The sequence below is a fragment of the Dipteris shenzhenensis genome, chromosome 27 (assembly GCF_047967505.1).
Source record: "Dipteris shenzhenensis isolate YYH24624 ecotype China chromosome 27, Dip_SZ_1.0, whole genome shotgun sequence".
Taxonomy (NCBI): domain Eukaryota; kingdom Viridiplantae; phylum Streptophyta; class Polypodiopsida; order Gleicheniales; family Dipteridaceae; genus Dipteris; species Dipteris shenzhenensis.
In genome coordinates this window covers 22,324,979-22,342,719 of record NC_141622.1, presented here as the reverse complement: position 1 = coordinate 22,342,719, position 17,741 = coordinate 22,324,979, and the positions used below count along the sequence as shown (strand labels likewise).

Here is a 17,741-nt window from a genome sequence, read left to right as displayed (position 1 = left end):
GCACAACGACATTGTTACTTCAAGGCAACTTGGAAAATTTACTACAACTCATTCCCTCTTCAATCACCAAGCATGGCTCAAGTGCAAGACTTCATGCTCTACCTCGATATGCGAAGGATATGCGTCAGTTCATCAACGCACCAACATCCGTAATCGGCCACATCAACACGCAAGACCCCAGAACAAGAACCAAAAGGAGAGCTCTTCGTCTACTAGTCGGACCACTTGCTCCTGTTCACAACAATGTGTTTCACGCAATGAAATCCAGGTTTTGACAGACATGCAAGGGCAGGCCCACTAAATGGAATTCACCTTGTTTCACTTTTCCTTTTTCTTTTTGGGACTAACTCTCCCACCCACGTTCCAACGAGGGCCACCCTGCCAAGGACCAGCGATGCAGGCAGAAGGACCTAAACGCAAGCAACCAGCTCTAGGAGGCAGGCACGCGATTGTTCGAGCTGAGCAATGGCAGGTAGACGCCCAACGATTCGAGCTGCGGTTGCTCGACCATTTTTTCCACTAAGTAATACATTTTCGAATTCTTTAGAATGTTGGGGTTTTGGGGCCTTGTTACGATAGGTAGCCTAGGGAGAATTTTTTAGTTTTTGACCTCTTGTTGAGCCATGTGTCGCAATGGTAGACATTGATTTGATATACATCTAATGGTGTAGCTTTTTTTTTTAATGAAACCACTTGTCACAAGGGGATTGAGCTCTTGTTGAGCCATGTGCCTCAATGGTAGACGTTGATTTGATATACATCTAATGGTGTAGCTTTTTTTAAAAATGAAACCACTTGTCACAAGGGGACTTAATGTTGCTTTAAAAAGCTCTCTTGATTTTGATTTTTTAGAGGTGTTCTTGACATCTTTTGAGCAACGCGTTCGCAGAGATCACCGTGCATATCTGACTAAGAATATGAAACTCGTCGCACAGTGAGGGAGAAGGTCTTTGCAAAACAGCATAAAGCAAAAAGCACGCTACAAAAGCTGTCCCTTGATCTGTCATGCTTAGTGGGTTGTTGTAAGCCCTCCATAGTCCAGACTTCCAAGACTTTTGTCCACAAAATTCTCAGTTATTTGCTTCGCCCACAGATCCGGATCCCGGAACTCGTTCATTCCGTCTATCTCGACGTCGCGACCTATTATGATCGTCAGGCCGAGATGCTGCGTCGGTATTTCTCTACTCTTGAGGGCCTCCTGGATCCAAATTTTGCCTATCCTCATCGCCTCTTGACTCTGAGATTCCGGAGTCGGGTCTAAATGAAAAAGCAAAACCGTTGCCGCTGTAGAGATTCTAAGCGAGCACGCTGCATGAGCCTCAGCGTTGGAGTTCTTGGCATGGTAACGCTTCAAGCTCGCATTCCACACTGTCGAATAAACTACATGCTATAGGCGCCGGTCTTACTCCTCCGAAGTTCTCCGAGTGGAGATGTCGACGAGGATCTTTGTGCTGCCATATATGCTTTCAATGTGGTCTTGATTTTTTTTCTAAGCGCAATGACGGCTGCCTTTCCAAGCGGGGGAAATAACTCCATCATCAGTTTCACTCACCCAAGATCTTTCCCCAGGACTGCTCCCCTGTCACACCTCCAAGACAAGGCACAAGAGGAAATAAGGAGAAGGGGTAAGAAAAGTGGGAATGGAAGTCTTCTGGAGCTCGAAGAGAAATTTTCGATTCTCAAGAAACTTTCTCACATCACAGAATCCGCGCTCCGTTCGGAAGAATTCCCCTTATCTGACAGATATGAGGAGGAAATCAGGAACCTAGTGAAACAACTTCAGCAATACTTCGAAGAGCTTGACAAGGATTTAAAGATTTTGAACGTTCAGATAACAAAGCTCCACAAACAACTTATTACCTCCCGTATGCAACTGCTTGATCGTTTCAGCCACGGTGACATGTAGAGGTTTCAGCTACGATGAAGGACAAGATTTCAAAAGCATGTGGGGCTCCTCCCATATGCGGATGGCTTGTGGCAAGTATGGTTGATTGAGATTTTACACGAAGAGGAAAGCGTTTCCTGGCGAAGAGGAGAGCTACATGGCATAGGAAGCTTAGGTTCAAAGATTTTTGGCAACTTCAGTTGCTTGCTGTACAGCTTCTTGAAGGGGCTACCTTAATCTTCATTGACGCACACAGAAGGGCGGTCTGTCTTCGTCGATTCATCTAGTCTAAAGACGCTGTACAAGTGTAAACATTGTGTAAATTTGGTTATTATTTGTTGGACTGCAGTGTCGTGGAGGAAGCGTTTATTTAAGGTTGAGAATGCAGGTTCTAAATTTCTTTTTGTACGCACGCCCAATTGCCCTACCACATACGAGCCCAAAGGCTGCAGAGGAGAGGATGCGAAACCGAAATCCCCCTGGGATATCCATAGTACTACTCTTGATGATTTGTGGAACTGTGCTCTTGCTTCTTTTGGAGTAGTGAGTCAAGAAGTCTAATGACTCTTTCAGCCTGCTGTCTTGTGAGCAACGCTGCAGATTCGTAGTTTTATTTTGTATTGAGAAGCTTGGGAAATTTGTTTGAAAGAAGAGATTATGGTTGGGCTGAGATAGCGAGAACTAAATGAAGAAGGCGTTGAATCTAACGAGGGAGGTGATACAATCAAGTTTTCATTAAGAGGCATAGCAGATTGTGTTTCCTTCAAATCCACGATGACTCCATGGACCATCGCGAATGACCAATGAAATATGACACTCAACCTTGCTTTATAATTGCGCAGCCATGTGATGTTCCTTCCGTAGTCACATGCTTTCCGTAGCACAGGAGAAACCTCAACAGGAAAATAATTTTTGGGTATCTTGCTACTACAAATGGTCCAACAAGCTACTGTTTTGGCAAGTTACCATCGCAAGGAACTAAATTCTGTGCAAGGTTGCGGAATAGGAACTGAATTTTGAGAAGGCAGTACACTGTGTCTGAAAATAACTGGCTACTATTGGTTGAGTGATGAAGGTACCTTTCGATTTTCATTTATTTTTGTCTCTTACACCACACACATGTTATTTCCAATTGCACCCATGGCAATCTTGTGTAGACTTCCTCTTTTGAAATCGTGATTCATATGTTGCTCTTGAGTATGCAGCAATACATTGAGGTCATGGTAGCAAGATCATCTCAAAGAATAAATGTTGTATCCATGATCAAGGTGGGTAGGAGAAAGGACAAAGAGAGGAAAAGGTTGTTGTGGGACTAATGGACGTCAATGACACTGGGAAATGGATGCTAAGTTGCAACAGGTCGTTAATGAGATCAACATCTCAAAAAATTAATGCTATATTTGTCCTAGTGTGGGAAGCAGAAAGACGTTTAATTGTTTAGGCCTTAGCACATGGATGGGACTAGCATGGGAATCTATTTGTCATCATTAGTTCCATCCTAGACCAAGTGGCCTAGAATGGGTTTATGATGGGAATAACCACGGCATTCTATTTTGAATGTACTTTTCCATGTTTAATATGCCTTAATATTTTGAATTTGTTTTTTCATATTTGTAGAAATTGAAAGAGATCTATGTGACTGATGCATGCAAGATATTGATTCTCAAAAGACAATGAGAATTTGAATTTTGCATAGCGTGCCACCTCGTAGTGGTTTAACCACCGTTCGACTACGATTACAAGTATTCACATTCAGGTAATGTATCCTATCCATTTGCGAGACTTCTTCTCGACGATCTCAATCTTAATGCATGGGGAAGGGCCCGTTCCCTCAAATTATAACTCTTTGGGGAAGGAAGCGCGCCGCCTCCCCGCCCACACTATGTGTGGTTATAATTATTATATTATATATTAGCATATAAATACTTTTAATTGCTTGTTCAAAATTACAATCTAAATTCTTGCAACATTTCTCTTTTTTTATGCATGTTCTCGATGCAAGGGAGCAAAGAAATTCAAAGTTGGATACAACATCGAAGAATGACAACACCTTTATTCATATGGTTGTAGTCAATTTCACAATATTGTATAGACTGCAAAACGAGTTTGAGTAATACGCTCTTGTGACCTTATTCATGACAACACCAAGTCAACAATAAATCACCACCCCTGATATTTGCAGGGAGGATCAGGTCCTAATGGATCCTGTGTCACGTCTCATGTCCATATTTTTACTCATTCATTTTCTTCTTTAAAAATTAGACAAAATGCTAGGATTCAAATACAATTTCTAGATAATAGTTAAGTACTTGACCCAGTTCATTTTTTTTGTTTGCGTACTGCAACTTAGTTTTTTTTTTTTTTTGAAAGGTTTAAATATGGGCCAAATGCGAAATAGAGATATCGACCCGCAATTTCACGTGAAACTGTCTGCGCTGAATAGGCGTGTATGTGTAGTAGGATACGCGCACCCATCAAAAGCTTGCATGCACAGCCATATGGATTCGTAGCACAGCTTGCTACTCGCGTATTGGATTCACTGTTTACCAAACACTGAAGCTACGTTCAAACTTCTCAACGCTTACGAGACAGCGCGCGAGAGGCACAGTACAGAACGCGAGAAAGACAGAGAGAGAGACAGAGAGAGAGCGGCACAACGGACCCTCATCCACCGCTTTGTCTCGCCCGAGTCTGTCTCAGTAAAGCTAGGAGCAACTCTCGACGTCCCATTGCACCCACTTGAAAATTCTGTCCAACTGGCCTTAGCTCATGTCATCTAGATCCGCGTCGACCTGACTCGGCATGGATATCAAACAATGTAGCTAGATATGCCCATTTCGGACGTCGACTTATAGAATTAAAAAGATGAGATGTGGCATCCTTCTGCAAGAACAGGGAATGCATGGTTGGACCTTTGTCAACCACATTTGCCGATCTTTAGAAGTTGAGATACGATCATATGCAGATCCCAAAGCTTGCACAGCGCCGCTTGCCGCGCGAAGAGGTCCTCATGGAATATGTTACCAAACAGCGACATGACGACAGTGTCGAAAGTCTTGATTCCGCAAGAAGCCTACCTACAAGGTCAGAACTCTCTTATTCGCTCGAGCGGATACAACAGGAATTCCAGAAGGACACGGATGTGTTGAAGCCATCTAGAACACGAGAGGTCGAGCAATCCTCAACATCGAGCACCAACATTCAAGAGTCTGGTATCGCCAAGAGGAAGAATTCTTGTTCTCCATTAAGAACTCTAAACAAGTTCTTTGCAAGCCCATGGGGTTCTGGTCTTAAGGCAAGACCGGGTTCACTAATAAAGCGGCAGCCCACAACAGCAGTACAAATGACATATGTTACTGTGAAAGAAACGATTGATCAGAGAGAAGGAGACGGTGCTGCCACGGTATTGAAATCCAGGCCTTTTCTTTTCAGCGCGTGTATCACGCAATTTCTAGTGCTAGAAACAGTTTATTTCATTTAACATTGTTGCCGGCCACTAAGAGGGATGAACGGCGTCATTGCCAAACGAGTTATTTTAACCTTCATCATCAACGCCATAGTTCTATACACCAGTAGGCTTGAGAGAGACCCCTACAATGTGATATGACATGCATATTGTCGTGAATGGGTTCGTGACATAGAACCCCTTCGCCTCTTTGCAGCAAAAGTTAGTATGCGCATGGGTGGGTGGGTGGGTGTGTGTGTGTGTGTGTGTGTGTGTGTGAGAGAGAGAGAGAGAGAGAGAGAGAGAGAGAGGGACCTTGTTAAAAGAGTCGCTCAACTAGAGGGAGGGAGAGAGAGAGAGAGAGAGAGAGAGAGAGAGAGGAGGGATGAGATTTTGCGATTGAGAAGCATTGTGTCACTGCCCTGCATATCATGAGGCAGACAGCCTGCACTTGTGAGAAACAATGTGAGCCATCATCATGCAATGCTAGGATCAACCTCATTGAAAGCCACATTTATTTCATTCAAATCACAACGTCAGCTGTCTATACTGTGACACATGGTGGTATCATCCTCATGGCCAGATGCACATACTCTCTCTCTCTCTCTCTCTCTCTCTCTCTCCAGGTTTTGCCTAAATACTCTGAGATCCCTGGCAGATACCATGCTTTTTCAAACAGGGCTTCCAAGACATGAGTGGTGTCATTGACTACTTAGACCAATGCTGCATTTTTCGTACATAAGGTCATGAGACACAAGAGGACACTCGTGTTTAGACAAAGTACAAACAACAAAAAGTGACTCCTACATCTGGATAACCAGAGAATTGGGGGAGTTCACAATTGCTCAACTCCTCCTGAGTTATTATAAAGCATAACTACATTCTAATACTATCATAAGATGGCCTTTATAATATAAGTTTAAGACTGAGAATCTTGGATTTGGATTTGAAGTCCTTAATCTTGTCCATTTTGACAGACTGCTTTACAAGCTTCCTTCACTTTAGTGAGTTCAATGTTTCTTTGTGTGAGCTGGGTCGGAGAGGTCTCCTTAGATATCCAAATCCTTGTACCCTTCAGTTTGTGTAAGTTGTCTGAGGATCTTAACCCTCGCTGCCCTCTCTCTCAAGTAGACCTGTGCTTGTGTTTCCTTTGAGTGATATTTCGACCTGTGGTATTTCCTTCTTGAGGCATGTGATTTTGTCTTCTGTGTATGCCTTCTGACTACAAGGCAGTCATCCTACAGCCTCCCTATGCATAGGATTGTTCTATTTCTTACTCTGGATTCTTGCTGCCTCATGGAGTAAGCAGGAGCCGACATCAACAGATCTCTGACATGCTATAAAGAAACCAAGGTTCTCATTGGAACCCCAGCAATGCTCATGTATACCTTAGACCACTCATGACAGCTCAGCCACAAGGCCCAGATGTTTGAGATACATACAGCCTAGATCCTTGGCTCGTTCCATCCATCTCAAATGCTTTACATCTTTTCTCTAGTTTATACCACATATAAAAAGGGGTGCTAGACATCTCTACTTCCCCAATATATGGTGCTCTCTCCCTCTCTCTCTCTCTCTCTCTCTCTCTCTCTCTCATGCGTCTAATCCCTAACTAGTGGTATTGGCCAAATTCTATCATGTCAAGTTTTTGTCCTCTCTCTCTCTCTCTCTCTCTCTCTCTCTCTCTCTCTCTCTCTCTCTCTCTCTCTCATGAGCAAATGCCGCCCATGGCATGGTGTTTGCGGACAGCTGGAAGCCTGCCAACTGTCACAACAACCGCCAGGTCGGGACCCGACCGTTAGACAGCCAGGTCGACTGTCCTGGTCAGCCAGACCTGACCCTGGGTCAGCCAAGTTGGCTGGCCTGGTCGGTAGCTTCCAGGGGCCTATAAAAGGCATCCCTTACTCACCTCATTTGGGGAGCTGGAATAGGGCAGCTATCCCTCAGCCAGCAGCAGCAGATCAGCATGGATCAGGCCGGGACAGGGAAGCAGTAGATCAGCTCCTCTACCACAATCCTCACAAGTATTCTTCTCCCTCTTTGTTGCAGTCTGAGGACAACTCCTTCCATAGTCTTTTATCTCCATTGATTGCAGTTGTTCTCAGCCCAAAGGGCAGCCATAAATAAAGATTTATTCTCCTCTTCGGAGCCCCCCTATTTCCCTCCTCAGTTCTTGCACTCACCCCCACCACTTCCACTTGTGTTTATGAGTGCATCTTCTCTCAGTTTTGTATCTATTTCAGTCAGCAGTTAGAAGGAGAGAGAGTGAGGTAGACTTCTCTTACTACATTGGTATTTGAGCTTCAGTTTTTTCTTGAGATAGTGAGGTTCAGTCAACAACAGCCACTGGTTTATGGTGCTGTTGTACTCTTAAGTCTCCGGGACTCCCACCAAGAGTCACACCTGGGTCACATCATGGTCACCTCAATAACATGCCAAGTTGTTAGACCTTGGTCATACCTAGTCGCATTGTGTTCACATGTGTTCACATCTTGGTCAACGTGGAACACAGTATATGACTTGGACATGACTTGACATGGACATGACATGACTTGACTTGGACATGACTTGACATGACTTGGACATGACTGGACATGGACATGACTTGACTTGGACATGACTTGATATGACATGGACATGAACATGACATGACTTGACTTGACTTGGACATGACTTGACATGACTTGGACATGACTGGACATGGACATGACTTGACTTGGACATGACTTGATATGACATGGACATGACTTTATAGTACATGACTTGTAGAGGACCTGGACATGACTTGGATATGACACGAGCAATACATGAGTGAAGAGTACCAAACCTCAACCTCCACCATGGTCAGAGTTGATCACGCGGTACACCTGTTGGTGCACATGGGAAGCAGTCCAGCTGGCGCAATGGTGCACGGGGTACACCTATTGGTGCACATGGGAAGCAGTCCAGCACAGTGCACAGGCGCACAGGCGGTACTCGTTGGTCCACATGGGAAGCAGTCCAACAGTTAAGAGGTATAGGTGGTGCACCAACCCTCGCAACCAACTAGTGTCAAGAGCGCATGGAATAGACAAGAGAACACATGGAGCACGGGATTCACTGACCCAGAACAGGCTCGAGTGTTGCGGAAGCCATCAAGGGCGAAGCGGGCCACAAATGGTGGAATGGCTAAGGATGCAAGAAGACATCCAATAGGAAGAAGGAAAGGAGATTGGCAGTGGGGGGAGCAAAGGAGGAGAAGGTGAAGAGGGGGAAACGGGGAAAAGGGGGGACATTCTGGTAGGGGCGGGAGGCATGAGTGAAGGAATGAGAGGCTAGAGTCAAGAGCTCGCCTCGTGTGTATCTTGTCTTGGTGTATCAGTCATCTTGCTTTCTAATGAACTATGCTACTCCCCATCTCTGCTTGCTACTCTAAGATCTCTTTCTGTTGTGTTCTCCGCCCCTCCTCTCCCTTCACCTGGTACAACGGACCCTGTGTCATGTGGTTGAAGTTCTTTTCCGTTCATGTCGAGGGTTGGCTTTTATGATGTTGTTCCACTTTGGTCTTCTTCTTGCTCACATCACTTCAGCACTTGTACCGCTTGCACATAGTTGACACCATCGACTAGCACTCGCCTACGTACCATCAGTGACACCTGTGGCATGTCTTACTTGCTTCTCACACTAGTGGCCCTAGGCCTCCGGTAATACTTCCAGAAGTGTTAGGAAACCCCCCACCCCCCTCAGACAGTTTATGGCGATCACGGTGGGACACTGTTGGTGATGAGTAGCACAAGTGAAGTGGTGATCTAGGGTCCTAGAGAGAGGTCTTATGCCGAGTAGTTCTGAAACATTTAAAGGAGCTAGCGAGAGAACTAGGAGGTACTTGAGGAGAGTGGAGAAAAGACTTCCAGCAGACCAAACGCGGTACAAGAAGCATTACGTGCGACGTAAGTTTGCGAAGTCCTCAACTCGAGCACAAAGTGAGCCCATTGGAGCAGTAGCCAGAGCAAGTAACTTCATCGACACTCTCATTGACTTGGATCAACAGGAACCCTAGTGGTCAGATCCGGACTCCGGAGAAGAAGTGCAAAGTGGAGAACAAGTGAAAGAAGAGGTTACGAAGGACGAGGGCTCCTCAGGGACTCATCAAGGTCAAGGCAGCCCCTCTCCTCCTCTTGTAACGATGTCTTCATCAACCACCTCTTTTGCCGGAGTGGTGACTCCATCTGCTCCATCTGCTACTACCTCATCTGTTATGGATAGCTCCAGGCTCCTAGCTAATCCTTCTTCCACATCTGTCCCACTGGGGGGTACTTTTACCCCGGCCATACCTTTACTTGCCATGATGGTTCATCTCCCTTTCCATCCACACTGGTACTGCCTTTTCCATCACCCCCTCCCTTCCCTACTGCCTACTCATCCATGACTTCAACTCCGTCCCTCTCTTTCCCAAATGCTCTCCCATCCTCTTTAACCCCCACATCTTCTATGTTCGCACCCTTTCCCTCTGCAACACCGAGACCCTCCGCGTATGCAGGACCATCTGTGTACACTTCCTCTATGGCTACATCAGTAGTGACTTCCCCATTGTGGTCCTCCACAGGAGGTGTTGTCGGTGTAGTCTCCTCCTCTTGAGCACCCACACTCATTACCGCTCCATCGGGACTCCCTCCAACTCTTGCATCCGCTTCAGCCTCTCGGGTGGGGATGGCCGTTCTCAGTCCTGCAGACAAAGCTAGACTTCTCAAGCTACTCAACAAGGTCCACGTGAAGAATCAAAACTTCAAAGGCTACCTCCATGAGGATGCGGAAGCTCATGTGAGGAAATTCCTCACAGCATGTAGAGCTAAAGGTGTGGAGAATGAGCATGCGTTCCTTCACATCTTCCCCTCGTCATTGGAGGATGCCGCCGATGTATGGTACAGTCAATTTCGCCCTGACCACTTCCAGACGTGGATAGACCTAAGGGAGGAATTCTTACGCACTTTCAAGTTGGAAAAATTCGAACACATGATTGTCCAAGAGTTATCCACTGATACCATGAAGCCTGGCAAAAGTATCTCGGAGATGTACACAAGGATGAGGGTCCTAGCCACGAAGATGTCGGTGCCACCCAATGACGCTGTCATGAAGGGGTGGTTTTTGGAGGCTTTACCCCCCACCATTGCTATAAGGCTGGTTGACAAACTCCCTGAGCATGCCTCACTACAAGAATTCTTGAGGGAAGCGGTGAAGATGGAACGGTCCCAATGAAGTTTTGCCTCAACACCCACCCAGAACACCCAACTTCCGAGAGAAGAGGGCTCACAGGCATGGCAACAACTCAAGAAGGAATTAGAAGAAATCAAAGAAGGTCTGAAAGACAGAACAAAAGTGGATGGACCGTCACCCTTTGAAGCTCAGATAAGAAGTGGTCTCTGGTGCACTGACTGCAAGGGTTCAGGCCATGGCTACTGGGAATGTCCATCGAAGCGTAAGGTACCCACCCCGACCTCCTTTTGCACATTTTGTGAAATTCATGGACATGATGCCTCCGATTGTAGGTATCTTAAGGGGTTGAGGAAGCTTCTACCGGAGTGTCCAATCGGAGAACCACACTTCGGGGCCAGTACCCCTAGCTTCAGCCCCTGTGAAGGCACCCAAACCACCCACCCATCCTATCATTCCACCTCCACTACTTCCTAATCCTCCTTTGCTCCAAGCTCCTACTCCCAGTGAATTTGGGGCTCCATACTTCTATCCTCTGCCCTACTATGCACAGTATCAACCACCTATGTCAGGGGGTGGATATGGATCCCCTTATATCCGTGGTCGACAGGGTGGGTTCCGAGGTGGAGGTGGAGGTGGAGGTGGAGGTAGAGGTACCAACTTTCGCAGGCCCATCATGTGCTATAGATGTGGCGAGTATGGCTATTACCAAGATGATTGTACACAACCATTCGGGGGACCCTCTTGTACACAGTGCAAAACAAATGACCACTACACCAGAGATTGTCCTAATGGCAGAAGGGAATCAACATCGCAAGTCAACATGGTTGACGTAGGGTGACAAGCCCCATTTGATTGGTGCAGTGTTGGGAGCTGTGACAAGGTCACAAACGAAGGGTGAACTAGTAAGGATGACTCAACATCAATATCGGAGGCCTCATCACCAACTAATACCAGCTCAATCACTAGAGGAGCATCCCCACCTCCTTCCTCCAAGGTGGACAGTGGGCACAAGAATGCATCACCCTTGTCCTCTCCTGTAACTGGATCAAAAAGAACCCGAAGGGCTCCACAGCCATCAAGACATATCAATAGCTCTAAAACTACCTCGACTCCAAGTGAGCAATCTATGCCTTGAAGGTACCAGGAGGTGGTCAGGAATGTCACCAAAGATCTTCAATCTAGTTCTGAGGATGAAGACGTCACACCTCAGTTCCCTTCCCGCAAGTCCAGAATAGTGAGGTTTGCAACGGAAGTGACAACTTTAGGGCAAAAACGTGAGGAGTCACAGGCAGGCCCATCCACCTTCCACTCAAGAAGCACAATGAAGAAAGAGAAGGAAAAAGGGGTGAAGCCCAGGAGTGCCCAAGAAAAGGGGAACTGGGTGATAGAAGAGTCACCACAGGAAATATTGATTGAGAATCCAGAGGCACCTTCTCTCCCTTGCGTGAGCTTCGACCCTCGGCCAGAAGCTCAGCGGATGAAGGCACAAAAGGCTATTGCTACTGTCCAGCCTTATTCTTTGATGGATGACTTGATGGATTTTAGGCCCAATATCACCTTACGACAACTCTGTCAATTGTCTCCAAATATCAAGCATCAGACTATTGCATTCTTGAATCGCATGCCAGGAGGTCGCCAAAGGGGATCTTTTTTTTTTTTTTGCAAAAAAGAGACTTCTATTAAGTATTAAAGAAAAACCGTTAGAGCAAGCTCCATACGGGATACATCATGCAATGCATGAAAAGCTCAAGAGCCAAAAAGAAAGGATTGAGGCTGATAGTGCCATCTCAATCCGGTAGGAACCTCCGAGAAAAAGGAAGAACCTCTCCAAACTCGAAGAAATATAGTCCTTCTAGAAGAGGCTGCCCGTGAAGGGCCCTGCATGCTAGCCCATATGGCTATCAAAGTGTGAACCGTGTCAGACCAAATACCCGTGAACACCTGTAATGGGTGTATCTGGGTGCCATCCAAGGCCTCAATCATCTGGCTCTCCAAATGTGCCAAGAGGAAATGCTAGCCAAAATCTCCCAAGAGGTGTCCACTGAAACATGAGAAGCTCTGAAGGGAGTAAGTGGTACATCCTGTAGAGAGCAGGGCTCTATCACCTGCCGGCGGACCGAGAGTGCCCAAGAAGAAGGCTCACCCTCATAAAACACCTGGGGCCCGGTAAGAGATAACCATGCGACCGAGCCCCAAGTCATGAAGAAAGGGGAAGTGTAAAAGATGCTGAGTATCCGAGCAACCCCTTTCCAAACAGTCCTCGCCTGACTGCAGTCCCAAAGGCAATGTTGCATTGACTCCTCTGCAAAATGGCATCGAGGACAAGTGGGATCAGCCCCAAATCGTGATCTCCACAGGTTCACTGCAATCCCTCCATGAATAGAAAGCCAAAAGAAAAGAGTGATCTTTCTATTTCTGAGGGATTTCTAGAGCCTCCTCCAGAAATTTCTACGCAAGTCTACGGTGATGAAGAAGCTTTCCCAATGGGGGGCTCTGGAGGGAATCCAACCCCTACTATTCAGCTGAAACCTCCTGGCATTACCAACCATGAAACGAAAGAAGGGAATCCCCCTCTCTCAGTGCCCATGATCTATCCATTCCCACTCTCTTGGGTCCCACTGCAAGCACCTGATAGGTGCACCTCCATATAACCACAACCTCCAGGATCCCAAGGCCAAGAGCAAAGGGTCGGGGTCTAAGTACCACTGCAAGCCCGCTCCAAGGTCCACAAAACCAGCAATCCTGACAGGCTGAAAGGCAACCTCAAGAAGAATGCCATCCTTGGATGTAGAAAGTAAACCTCCATCCCCAACATCAAAGACCAGTGCGTCTTCCCCGAGACCTCAGAGAGCGATCACCTGTAAAGGAACTGATGTCCTCGAAAAAGCCCCCATCCAAGTGGTGGAAGTAATAGGCAGCTCAACTGTCCATTCCACCGAGATGGCTGCATCTATCTACTGAATCCTGCGTGCTACCCCTCTGAGGTGACTCACGGACTGCAGTCTCTGATCCACAGGTAGCCTAATAAAAGATTTCCAAGTGCCTACTGTGTAGGTGGGGCCTCTCTCCCATTTAGACCACTGCATGTAATGGGAAGTGCCCAGTCGTCTGGCATGCTCGTCAAGAATACTATCATTCCAAATGATCGGCTGCCTATCAATCTCTTCAACGGTAGAAGGTGGAATCCTTCGAAGAGTGTTCCTAAAGCTCCCCCAAGCTTTCAGGATGGCAGTCATGAGAGGAGAGGCAGGAGATCTGAGAGGGGCTGATGTGAAAATCCATCGAGGGCTGTCCACCCAATCATCTCCTAAGGTTGGTGTGCAAGCCTGAATGCGTCCAAAAAAGAAATCCTTCCAAGGTTCCTGCCCAGGCATGAGTCCCCTCACCACCACCTTACAAAGCAATGCCCTACACTGCAAGTCCGGGTCAATGACACTAAGGCCCCCTTCACATGTAGGGAGAATAATAGTCTCCCAGGCCACCCTTGCTGCAACATCTGCTGTGCCAGCAAGTCCACTCCATAAAAAATTCATGACTGGTCTGATGAGCTGAGTGATGCAATCCCTAGACCGGCACCAGCAAGAACACACGAACCAGGAGGTGGCCAAGAGAACCTAGTCCACTACCACAACTCTAGATGCAAGGTCGAGTTTGGTAGAGCTCCAGAAAAGGAGCTTTTTCCTTATACTTTCAAGTACTGGGGCAAACTGCTGTGCTGGAGAGATGTCCAATCCTACCTGGCATCCCAAATACCTGATAGGAACACCGCTCTGAGTCCAAGAAAAACCAATGTCAACTCCCCAACCTGGAGTGTCCTCATCACTGATCCAAAAGCCAAAGGATTTATGCCAGTTAATGTGTGCCCCTGCAGCTCAGCAAAAAATATCCAAGGCTGTCCGGAAAGAATCAAGTGACTGCAAGGAGGCCTGAATAAAAATAGCAGTGTCATCAGCCAACTCACAGTCAAAAAGCTCCTGCTCCTGTCTCAAGGGCAGTCTCAGCCCAAAAAGCTCAGCCTGAGATCTAAGGAAGATACTCATAGCTTCTGCCACAAAAAGAAAGAGGAAGGGGGCTAAAGGGCATCCCTGATGAACTGATCTGGAAATCTGAAACCTGTCACCCCTTACCCCTCCAATCGAAACCTGTCTATGGGCTGATCTGTAAAGGGAGGCCACCCCTCTGATCCAAGCCTCTGAAAATCCAAACTGTAGAAGAGTGCCCTCAAGAAAACCCCAACTACTCTGTCATAGGCTTTCTCGAAGTCCAAGAGTAAAACTGCTAGCCTCTGTCCACTCTGCATAGCCCACTCTGTGGCTTCCCAAAAGGAAAAGATATTATAAAAAATGCTCCTGCCATGCACAAAGCCTGTCTGAGTATCATGGATGAGATCTGGAAGAAGGGGCTGTAGTCGGATGTGCTGATCTCCTTGGCAAGGATTTTGTAAAAAGTGCCCAAAAGAGTGATGGGTCTCCAATGGGATACAAAATTCCTGTTGCCACCTTTCGGGATAAGGTGAATGAGTCCCTCGGTCAGTGAGTCAGGCATCTCGCCCGAGTCCCAAATGCCCTGCAGGGCTGAAGTAATATGATCACCTATCATATCCCAAAAGGCTATAAAAAAAAGAGGGAGTAAGACCATCGGAACCAGGGCACTTGCCCTTATGAAGGGCAGAAAGAGCAGTCTTGAATTCTGTGTTGGTAAAGCGTGCATCAAGTGAGCATAATATCTCTGGGGTGACCAACACAGGTAAACTCTGCCAAACTTCATCTCTAGCCACCTCTCCGGCCTGTGAGTTCGGATCTGCGGAAAGAAGGGAGGTATAAAAATCTGTCGCTAAATGCATGACGGTCTCCGGATGGGACTGCAAAATGCCGTCAGAGTCAATAAGCTGCCTGACACTCTCTCTACTAAGTCTGGGGCCAAGTGTAGAGAAAAAGTGTTTATTGACTCTCCCTCCCATCTGTATCCAAAAGGACTCCCGTGCATGGAAGGCATACTCTGCTCTCTGTTCAAGCAAGGTCTGCAAGTGAGCCCTTGCCGCAGCAAGGCGATCCTGTATCCAAGCATCTAAAGGTCGTTTCTGCTCCTCCCTCTGAAGGGCTGCCAATTGCCGGCGGATACCGATCTCTCGCATGAGTACCTCACCTTGCCGAGCACTAGCAACTGAGTGATAGAAGTCGCTGATACTGTCAAGTGCTATGGCCACATGTGAAGGACTGGCCACCCCCCCCTACATATGAGAAACCCAGATCTCCAACACTACCTCTATGAGAGTCTCATCCGTGTATAAGGCGTCTGGGATCCTGATACTATGAGACCATCCTCTCAGATGAGGCTCTGAAATGGACAAAATTACCGGAAAATGGTCTGAAGTGGAAACACCGGGTGCAATGCAAACTGTCCCCCCTCTATCAAGAGCCCAGTCACCCACATAGAATCTATCAATCCGAGCATGGATAGGCATCTGCACCTTATGGTTCGACCATGAAAACAAAAGTGACTGAGACTGAACAAGAAATGCATCATCTGACCAAACATCTCTGCCACTGAACCTGAACAAGAATGCATCCCAGGCTGCTCTCTCAAGGGAGTGGATACCACCTTCTCTGCCCCCTTTCTTATCCGAGGTGCCTCAACCATGTTGAAGTCACCTCCAATAATCCATGAATCCGCAATGTCAGCCCACGAGAGCAACTCTTTCCAAAACAAAACACGGTCCCCTCTGTTGTTCGGAGCGTAAAGGTTGAGGAAACCAACCTTACGTCCGTTAATCAGAAGTAAAACCCACTGGGCCCTGGAGGGGGTTATGGTACTGTGTCCAATGACCAGAGGGAGGGAGAACAGAGTCTGAAACTGAAATGCATGTACCTCCTCTGGTTCCCAAGGCAGGAAGCCAAAAAGTCCGGCCTGAGAGCAGCTTACCTGACTTGGAGCAATCTCTGATATCCAGTTTGTGTTCCTGAAGAAAAAGAATGTCTAGGGAACCACCTGAAACACCTAGATGGAGTTGATTCCTGATCAGCTGTCTGCGACGGCGATGAGGGATGCTGCCCAATCCCTGTATATTCCAACTGGCTATCCTCATCGGCGGGAGGAAGTGGGTTGGAATACCTTACCCGACCTGGTGGCGAAAACAGAAGCCTCTACCGGAGCAGACCTCCTGCCATACACACGAGGTCCGAGGGGAGGAAAGTCCACAGGTGAGAGAGAGAAGGATCTCTCAACAGGGAAGCCGATAACTAGCTCTCCAAAAGTAGAGGGTACAAAATCATCATCTGGGAGGCTAGAGAGGTCCTCCAAAGCGGAAAAAGAGTTCCGCTCAGCCAGTCCTGGGGAGGGGGTACGAAGGATTCCTACCGAAGCAAGAAGAGAATGTAAAACCCCCTTCCCTCTATCCAAAGAGGGAGGCACCTGTACTGGATCCTGATCAAAAGGTGGTGCAGACGAGGTGCCAACAACCTGCGCTGCTGAGGAAGGTACAGCCTGATCCAAGGGTGGAGTCGAACAAGGCTCCTGAACAGTAGTCTCCTCCTGAGGCTCCAAGGGGGTAGCCTCCAAAGAGGTGGAGGAGTGAACTAGAGTAGAGGGCCTAGCCGCGACCGCGGAGCCCACCACCGTGGGCCAGAGGTGGCGCGGGGTGCCGAAGGGACTCGAGTAGCCCTAGGAGAGGGGGGAGCCTGTGTCTGAGGCCGTGTCTGTGGAGCGGTATTAACTGCTCCAGCTCTCGGTCGTAAGCTAGTACGAGCTGGTTGCTTTGTGGGCCTCTTTTTCTTCTTTGGGCAATCTCTGGCGAAGTGCCCCGAGGATTTGCAAATCCTGCACTGGTCCTGCCAACCTGCAACCTCAAATCTCTGGCGGAAGAAAGACCCATCGGGTCGCTGTAGCATGATGTGGTCATCTGAAATATTGGGGTCCTGGACAATGACCCTAACCCTGGGAACCCCATCCATCTTGACCGCCTCAGCAATCGAAGAGGGCTTGCCAAGGAGAGGGGGGATCTCTGCCACCACACCAAACCTCTCGCCAATAACTGAAAGAAGCCGGTGATAAACTGAGGGAAGACCAGGGAACCTGATGAAAACAGAAACTCCCTGCTTGTCCTCTTCAACTGGGTCAAATCCTACTTGGAAAGGAAACAAAAAGATCCTCCTGTAGCCTAGAAGTAGAAACCCGGCCTGTAGCAGGTCTCTTGTGACGTCCGGGGAATCTAGGCACACC

At 47.5% G+C, this 17,741-nt stretch overlaps 1 protein-coding gene across 1 annotated transcript in view; it reads left to right on the top strand.

Annotated features, from left to right (window-relative positions):
• Nucleotides 1-4,895: 4,895 nt before the first annotated feature.
• Nucleotides 4,896-17,741, top strand: part of LOC147884043 (uncharacterized) — a 126,946-nt gene continuing 114,100 nt past the window's right edge. The window contains exon 1 of the mRNA XM_087398133.1: nucleotides 4,896-5,288. Coding sequence (XP_087254259.1) covers nucleotides 4,896-5,288 — 393 coding nt within the window. The remainder of the gene's footprint in view (nucleotides 5,289-17,741) is intronic.